At 38.2% G+C, this 9,845-nt stretch overlaps 1 protein-coding gene across 3 annotated transcripts in view; it reads left to right on the top strand.

Annotated features, from left to right (window-relative positions):
* The first annotated feature begins 593 nt into the window (after positions 1-593).
* Positions 594-9,845, top strand: part of gnao1b (guanine nucleotide binding protein (G protein), alpha activating activity polypeptide O, b) — a 91,621-nt gene continuing 82,369 nt past the window's right edge. For all 3 annotated transcript variants that reach the window (XM_042061068.1, XM_042061067.1, XM_042061069.1), the window contains exons 1-2: positions 594-1,253; positions 1,363-1,405. In XM_042061068.1, the coding sequence (XP_041917002.1) occupies positions 1,136-1,253; positions 1,363-1,405 (161 nt within the window). In that variant the 5' untranslated portion in view covers positions 594-1,135. The remainder of the gene's footprint in view (positions 1,254-1,362; positions 1,406-9,845) is intronic.

Below are 9,845 nucleotides of genomic sequence, written 5' to 3'. Positions count from 1 at the left end.
AAATGCTTCCAAAGGTTTCATTGTAGTGCTTCACTAATAAGGGGAAGACTCCATATGACTTAAGGACACATAGTCCTATTCTCACTTTCTGTGACTGTTATGCCTATGTTTTTGTAATTTTAGACAACGTTGTCTCATATTCAAATGTAACCAAATATTGTCTTTTCAATACATTCCTTTCAATATAAAAGCTATAAGGTATTCTGCTTGAACAACTAATGGTTCAATTGCAGATCTTTAGTATAGTATGTCTGTTTTGTTCTCATGGATTTATATTCAATTTATACCAACATGTGAAGTTGCACTATAAAAAACTGTAAAACATTAATATCAAGCTAGAGATTCATATATTTGCTGTTAATACAGTGCAGTAAATTAGTACTGACAGCTTAAAGTCATATGTGTTTTAACTGTTTAATTCTCTGAATTATTCATTACCAGGCAACAGCATGTCCCTTTCAATTCTATTAATCAATCTCAGTTTCAATAGCCACACTGATCGAGATTTCACCCTACTTCTAGATAGATTTGGAGTCATATACAACTTTTAGCATTTTGATCAAGTTTGTACAATTTCTATTTAACAAAAAATAACAATTTGAATACTCTCTGTGTCCATGCACAACAATTTAGAATTTCTCCTTTGGCTGAAGACTATGAATTCTTCAAATGCTAAAGCCATGTCACTTACAGTGGGTAAATTATAATGAATCCATTAACATAAGTCTATTAACTTTGACACTTCACTTTGCCAGTTCAATACATATGGAACACTGACCGATGTTTCACATTCATAGTTCAAAAAATGAAAGTGAATCTTGACATTAAAAGTCTTTACCATAAGGACAAAAGGACTATCTTCCTCATTCAGAATTTACCATTGGTAACTGAAAACACTGAAGCATCTAATCCCTCAATACCAAGCCCTGATCATGCCGGACAGCCCATCTGACGTCAGTGTGATATGACTGCCTTGTGGCAAATCCTTGTCACTGCTTGATCTGAGATAGGTGGCTTCAAATACAGTGTAGGGGCATCATCAGCTCTCTTTTCCAATTTCTTGTGTTTAAGGATTAAGAAATCAAGGGAAACGGTGTGGAAGAATACAAGAAGAATCGTTGTATTACATGTTGTCATGGGTTGTACGTTAAGTGCAGAGGAGCGTGCTGCTCTTGACCGAAGTAAAGCAATTGAGAAAAACTTGAAGGAGGACGGACTCACTGCAGCTAAGGAGGTCAAATTACTACTGCTTGGTGAGGACGAGACGATGAAAGGACATGTGTGATTCTGTGTCTATGGGGACTAGTGTGTGAACGCACCCCACTTTATCACTTCCACTCTCATGACTCTTCTTTTTTATAGGTGGTGGTGAATCCGGCAAAAGCACCATTGTCAAACAGATGAAGTAAGTGTAAATAAAATGACAATATTAAAATAATTGGTAGATGGTACCTGGAGATGTTGGGGAATGGTAACTAGGATTATTTTGTTGTCTACAATGTATCTTCTTGTGCTGGTGCTGACAATGTCAATTCTCTTTTAAAAATGTATCCATGTATCTGCCTATACAAGAATCCCCACATTAATCTTAATGGGGAGCTTTTAAAGCCTAATCTGCAGCTTGACTTTAAGCAGGCTGTAATGTAGCCATTGCATATACACAACTGCATACTGATTTACTACACATTAACATTTTCACAATAACTGCTATCAAATATACAATTGCACATTATAGCACAGTTATTTCAGCCTTTCACTTTAATAGGTTCCCTTCAAAAATATTTTAGATCATCATAAACTTTTTTGTACTGTAGTTTACACTGCATAGCATATTATGTAACACCTGTTATGGATAGTTATGGAGTTGCTTTTATAGTCAATGTTGTTTTGCTCTACATACTTTATAGCTTAACATAGCTCATTGTTCTCTCAGTTCCAGCATGATTGCTGGGTTTATTTATTTTGCTTTTTGACCATATTAGACCATTTTATTATATGACCAAATTAGTATCTAACTATTGTCTAGGCTAATATCTACAGCTAAAGATTTTTTGTAGATATTAGGTGTGGATGGTGAAAATAAGAGGAATATCTGTATAGGATGTGGGACAATCTGATTGGGTGTCTCTTCATGCATGACTTATGATATGCCCTCTACAGAGCAAGACCTGAACCAAATGTATGTCTTCATGAGTTCCCTTCTAGTGGAAAAACAAAGGTCTAAATAATGCCCTCTATGCCTTCCCTACAAGGCACTGGCATACAAGGCACTGGCACATACTTGGCTACAAATGTGAATTTACATCTGAAACCTTACTTTGTATGGCTGTTTATAGATATTTTCTGCATATTCGCAAGGGCCCAAATTAGTCTTATTTCTAGCTAACATCTAGCATTTTGATGTAATCTTATCTACTACACTGTCCTTTTTTTCATTGTATGTTGTAGGCAAGGGATCATTGTAAGGCCTTGGTACTGTATCCATATTAGGACTTCCTCTAATATCAGAGTCAGATGTCAGATATCAGATGAAAAGGCATCAGGTCGCATACTGTCAAGTTTATGAAATTGCCCAGTCAATTTACACCACAGTCTATGATGGTGTAATACTGTAGCATACCTTACCCTCATACTGTTCCTAGTAGTCTTACTGTACTTCTATAGTATGTCTCTACTACAATATTCCTATAGTTCAGGGGTGGCTAACCAGTCTAGCATGAAGAGCCAAAAAAAAAAAAAAAAAAAAAATCCACACCACTCAAAAGAGCTGCATAACAAAAAGGATGCCTACGCCTAATGAGACATAGGGTTACAGTTTAAATAGCTTGTCTCTTTTTCATTTAAAGTGAGACACTTGGCAGATGCTACAAATTATAATTTTCAGGAATGAGTAGCAAGCAACAAAAATATCTGAGACACATCACCAAATATCACATCGCCAATTCCCCCTCACTGAATGAGAGCGATGCACCAATATAACAACTGATATGATGCCAACGTGACAGTGTTCTGTTAATTTTCAAAATGAAAATGAACAAAAAGAAAACAAGTCTGCTTCTCTGACTGACATTTCAATAGCCTACCTTTACCTTGTCTTTTGGAAAACTCTTGGGACATTTTCAGGTTTAAAGCAAAATGACAAATCCTGCTTTTGAATGTCCTGTGTTCCTCGATTTGCACTTAGCTTCAGGCTACTTTTTCCTGATTGCAACAGTAGCATTAAACCTGGCTAAAGAATCAAATGCATTTGCTTATGTTTCTTTTGGGGCTAGATTTCTATCCATTTCTATCAAAGAGCGATTTTCCACATTGACTCAATGGTATGCTGCTAGCATGTTTCCCCCTCTTGAGGATGGCAAAATGGCGGTAACCTACATGCCGAACTAATCTATTGGGATTTATCTGGCCCTGCCCCCTTTCCACATGCTGCTTACCTGCTACTGGCTGCTGCAGCTCACACTTAAACTAGCTCATCTGTATCTTTATGAAGATTACCTAGGATTGAAAACTTGACAGGGAAACTGTAAATACTTCAATTAATACATTTTCAGTAATATAAGCATAGACCTCAGGTCTACACTCAATTTCTCAACTTCAATTCTCATGGGTTTTCTGGTTGGAACGTGCTGTTACCATTGTGGCTACAATCCAGGTGCAGAGCCAAAAGGGTGTCTGGGGTGGCACTGGACAACCCAGGATTCTGATCAGACACCCAGAAAGTTAATTGATGTTTGAAAGAGCGTATCACAATAGAAAATTCAACCACACAGTGGTATAAGTATGTATAATACACACACACATAATGTGTCAGCACACACATAATGCATCATAAAAGAAACATTTTGAGATATTGGGTTATTTCCTATCTCATGTGGGAGCCCTGTAGTTTGAAATATCAATGCAAGCTTTTTATATATTTATGTAGCACATACTTATGGGTAATTATATGTGCTTTACATAAACAAAAGCAAAAATAGTAAATAATAGTAAATACAATCTTCAAAGTGCAATAGTTTAAAAACTGACAACAGTTGCAGTGGCAGTGCAGGGATGTAGGTATTGGAGTAATATGGTCAGTTATTTGAGTTGTTTGAAAATCCATAACACGAATCAACCCTGCTGGAGATAAATGCATGATTGAGTCTTGCATGAGCACATAATACCTCAAAGTTTGGCAATGTTTTTTTAGGTTGTAAAAACCTCATTAAGTTATTGCTTTCAGGTTGCTATTGACATTTAGATTACACCTAACCTTAACCCTAGCCCTTTTGTGTTAATAACAGTGGTGATTAGTACCAACAAAGTTTTTTTCTTTGTTGAGCAACAGAAAATAAAGAGACATTCAGTTGTTTATTTGGTCAATACATTGACAGAGGGAACCATAGTCATTAGGCGATGGGTTTTGTTAAGCAAATTTGGGTCATAGGGTCCAGGTATACATCCTGATAAAGTTCCCTTGGCCTTTGGAATTAAAATAACCCCACATCATCACATACCCTTCAACATACCTAGAGATTGGGATGGTTTTTATTTCAGTTAACCTAATTTCTGGTTTGATTTGCATTGAGAGATGATCTTATGGAAAGTACCCCATGCCAATCTAGAGATATGGTAAAGAGTATGTGATGATGTGGGGTTATTTTAATTCCAAAGGCCAAGGGAACTTTATCAGGATGTATAGTACCCTGGATCCATGAAATAACTGGCCTTTAAAAATAAAAATTTGCCTGCCTCTATGGGAATTTAACATAGGTTTAACATAGGGGTATGAATACTTATGCACCCTGTATTTTAATGAAGAACATTTATTTATTTACGATACATTATTCATTCACAAAGAAAATTTGTGTCCTTAAATGTTGGATTTTTACTCATTTTTTTTAATTAAGGCATTAAGATCCAAAGATGATATTTTTTTATTCCTCTTTTTAGTCAACTTTAGCATGGGGCTGAAGATTTGTTCAAATGGGAATAATTATGGCCCAAAGGTCAACATCTGGGGAACACCACAGGTCAAGGATGATGGTGCTGAGGTAGAGTTGCCAATAGCAACAAAGAAGCTCCTTTCTCTCCAGATGAAAAAAATATATACTAAATATACTAAATCTTAACATACTTCAGTATACTTGCAGCTACACTAATGTTCATGACTGAGTGAGCTTCAAAGTGTGTTATTTTCGCTTAAATGAAATCATGCTTAGTGCTTAAACTTCTAGTTCACTTCATGCTACAAATGTGTTAAAGTGGAACAACTTCAAATACACTTACAACACTTAGGGCTCTATCGTGCACACCAGCGCAATTGACTTTGTATACTCGCGCATTTGTCTTTCCTATTTTGTAGTCAGCGCATATTGGAATTTTCCCTCCACAGGTACATGTGCGCCCAGGGGGCGTTTCAGCGAAAAGAGGGGGCGTGTTCCGGCGCAAACGGTCCCTGTTGATATTTTGCTGTTTCAGAAAACAATTCCGCCACAGACCAGGAACCTCATGGTCTAAAGTCAGTGGCGCAAATTCAGATGCTATTTTAAGGGCGCATACATGGCCACAGGCCTGCAGAAATGAATGCTATGCACACCGATCTACAGACACCCTGTGCACAGATGGAAACTTTCAAAGCCTTGATAATATTTGTCCATTTCCCGGTTTTGTTCGTGCATTGGTCAACTAAAAATGTATTAGCCTATATAGTTATATAACTTTATACAGCCCTATAAAGGCTAAAGTTACCTTTAGTTTTGTTCCAATTTACCGTTGTGTATGGCTTTAAACATCGTGTGCGCTTTAACATCAGCCTATAAGCATTATTCCAGCTGCGCTAAGGTCACAAAGCATCACAATTTTGCCTACCTTGTTGTAGCCCATCTAAAATAACTCCAAACTTTGGAACTTTGTTCCCTCCATCCTTTCGTTGTTTTCAAAAAACGTTTTATATCCATGATGGCCTTGAAGTCTTGAGTTTGTGAATTCGCTTAATTAAGCTTATTATGTGTTGTTAACCAGCAACCATAGACAGTAAAAGAAAGCAGCAAGTAGCCTTGGCTACAATTTCTGTAGTTGCTGCGTCCATTCATTGTTATTCTCTCTCCTGCTCAAACTAAAGTTGTGCGTGCATTAAGTTGATGATAACGTGTTTACAAACTCTACTTTACATAAAATATTGTAAATAGCCTATTGTCATGCAGTTAATGGGATACTGTGCACTGTGCAGAGTTGGAAAGGTCAACTTAGACTGTCAACTGTTTCTGTTGCCTGATGGTAAGGTACAGCTGTAGCTTACATCTGCAGGAGCGCTTGCTTGGGCGCCTGTGTTGCGCTCTCATCTATACGACGCCGTTCCCATTTCTCCAAACCATACATAATTACAAGGACACATATTGCTACACGAGGGAAATCAGTGTGGTGTCCGATGTGAAAAAATAGGTATAAATCTAGCGTACATTTCCACGAATCACGGATGTGTTGATGACATAAATTAGGAAATATTAGAGGACTTAATGAGACGTGATGTTGAACTGCATGCCAATGCCATTTAACCCAAATGCCCCAGCAGCAGCACGGGAGAGGAGAGCTTATCTGACAGATCTGCATTGTCTATACTCTATAGTGAGGTAGATTACATCATTACATCAATATCACCATGCATTCATAACCTCGTGATTCAGTGAGAGTGATCCCAAAACATCGGAAAGTGACATTTCTGTATTACATTTTGTCAAGAGGAAAAATCAATAGCAAACTGTTCCCAACTGACTATAGCGCTGTGAACCATTCCTGGCTGTGCCTGGCAATTCCGCCATCATAATAGCAATCCGCTATAGAACAAGCGTGCCTGTTGTTAAAGGGAATGTGAGATGACGCTCTGATTGGTTTATTGCACGTTACGCCCAAACCACACCCATGATTAATGTAGCTACTTCAGGCCACCCCATTTTAGATTTGCGTCGGGCGCAACAGTCATGATCCCGCCGGTAAAATAGAAACAGCGCCCAAGATCCGCCCACAAAGCAATTTGCGCGAAGTCAATTGCGCTAAAGTGCAAGATATAGCCCTTAAACTTATTTCACCTAATGCTGCTGCATACATTCTTAAATAGTGGCATTAAAGTGTATTTTGAATATGTTACCAGTAGATATGCGTTGTCAGTGTCACGCAGTTACACAAGAAAATGACATGGAGTATGTCGATATTTAAAGAAAGTATACTGTAACATAATGCAATTATTTATTCACTAAGCAGACACTTTCATCCAAAGTGTGCCTGTAAGCCCAGCTCTTTAGCCACTATGCCACCACCGCCTGTTTATTCATTTGGCTACTACATGCTAGCCCAGCTCCTAACCCACGCTTTTATTACAACTTGCCAATTATTACAACTTTTACTTTTACAAAAGTGCAGTTAGAGAGAGAGAGAGAGAGAGAGTGAGTGAGAGAGTATTGACAGACACTACTGGGCAATCTAAATCCTTGTCCAATTTATTATAATTGAACTCTGTGTGTTAGAGCTGCGAGCGTCTGTCTGTGAGAGTGATCAGACTTTCAGTTGTGGGTAATTAACACCCTTTTGAAAAATCGAAGCTGTGCTCACCGTTATCTGTTATCACCGACCATCACAGAAAACGCCATTATGGAAATTAGCAGAAATCTGGCTAACCTCCACTCATTATTACAGTCCTCACCTACAGAGCCTCCTTCTCCATGGGTTTGTGGAACTGCTAATCCGCCATAAACAAAACTGATTACAACTGCATATGCCAACCACTTTTCTTTGGAACTCCTTGCCCAAACCCAAAAGGGCACAAGCTACCCCGCTGCTCACCCAGCTACACAGGCTATCTATAGCCGCCCGCGTCAAATTCAAATCACTAACACTTGCCTAGTCTCCGGGTCTACTCCCACTTATTTGAATGTCCTCATACAGGCATATGTTACCTCCTGACCGTTGTGCTCCTAACCCGTACGCTCAGGGCAATCAAAACTTTTCTTATCTGTTGTGGGTGGAACACACTACTAGTTCCTACCAGAGCAGGAGCGACCGGCTGCTATGTATTTTTCATTTTTATAAAAGTCATACTTTTTTTAATATTAACAAAACAAAAAAAAATCCCATAGACTTTCTATTGGGCATTATGACATCATAAAGGATCTTTTAAACTGATTCGCACCTGTTCCAACTGCTTAACTAGGCCCCCCTGTTTGTATCTCTCTCTATTAACGTTTTTCATGTGACGTATTCTAGGTTCTATAGCTTTGTTTACATCCACCTGGTAGGCAAGGGACAAGTTGAACCTATTGAACGTCGTTGTCTGCAACAAAAACTTTACACAATGAAAGTATCCATGAAAAGTAACATTTTTTGTATTACAAGTTTCTTTGAAAATGAATTTGAATATGCAAATGAGCTATACACGAATCGAATATAGGCTGAATATACCCGCATAGGCTTAATTTTTTCCTTTACTCCTACCACAATAAAACTTTACACAATGTAAGTCTACATGAAAAGTAAAACATTTTGTATTAAAAGTTTGTTTGAAAATTAATTTGAATATGCAAATAAGCAACATACTAATCGCATATGCCCAAAATACACCCTAACGGGCTTATTTTTTTCTTTACTCCTATCACAATCAAACCTCGCAGTGAAAATATACATGGAAGGTAAAACATTTTTTTTACAAATTTCTTGGAAAAATCAATTTTAAATTAGCTCAACACTAGGCGTAATTGACTTATGGCCAAGAAGCCATAAAGTCACAAGTAGAAAAAACAGGGACCAAATAACTAACATATTCTTGTCCATTCAGTAAGTTAACGTATTGCATGAACGCGATAATTTGCCACACTTACCACCTGGGTCACTTGCCACAAAAAGACTTATGACATTCCCCCACAGATAACATCAGAAGAAAGTCAGAATAGCCATCTTAGTCATTACAAACTCACAGTTGCCTGATTTATCAGATGAATATGACCCAGAGGGGAAGAACTAAGCAAAGAACAAACCAGGAAGTGAGGGGTGCCAGAACCAAGAGCCACAGAGAAGGGCTCCAGGATCCAGGCTGGATTTTTAAAAGAAAAATATAAAAAAAACTAAAAAAAAGAAAAGAAAACTCCCCTGTTGTTGCTACCTTGTCGTGGTGGGGAGGCTTGTGTGTGTGCGCCTCAGTGACCCTGAAGACTATACTGGCGGGGGATATACCCCTGGCAGGTACTACCAAGCCAGGCACTTTTCAGGTTAGAGGCCAGTCTAAAAGCAGCATTGCCATCACCCATTGGCAGTAGGATGTAGGATGATTGGGGAAGATTGCTGCCCCCCCCCCCCCCCACACACACACACCCACACACACCCACACACACACACACTACTAGACTGGTATTTTCTTGTAGCCCTGGTCCCAGAGTTTAAGAAAAAACATGTTTCAACATGTTTCAACAAGAAATAAACTCATTCCCACTGTACCTGGTAGACCACTAAGTAAATTTCCCATTGAAATGAATGGGATTTTATGGATTTAGGTGAAGAGAGTGTACACATAATACATTTTGGTTTGTACCATGAAGGGAAAACTGATTCAACTACTGTATATACCATATATTTTCAGGATGTGATCTAACCCTCAGGATGTGATCTAACATGAGATGAGACATGTCCCACCCTCCTCATTAGTATGCTGTCCATGCATAATACATTGGGTATTGGTAAATAGTGTATATGGCTAATACCTTTTTGGGCTGTCATGTCATGAGGAGGGTGACAAATGTCAAAACCCATGTTAGTTCACATCTTGAGGGTATATGCTTTCAGACAATATATGGTTTAGGTGGTTTAATTAGTTTTCTCTT

Source organism: Alosa sapidissima, chromosome 14, assembly GCF_018492685.1.
Source record: "Alosa sapidissima isolate fAloSap1 chromosome 14, fAloSap1.pri, whole genome shotgun sequence".
Lineage (NCBI taxonomy): Eukaryota > Metazoa > Chordata > Actinopteri > Clupeiformes > Clupeidae > Alosa > Alosa sapidissima.
Note: the sequence above shows the minus strand (reverse complement) of the source record. Positions and strands in the feature narration are given on the sequence as shown.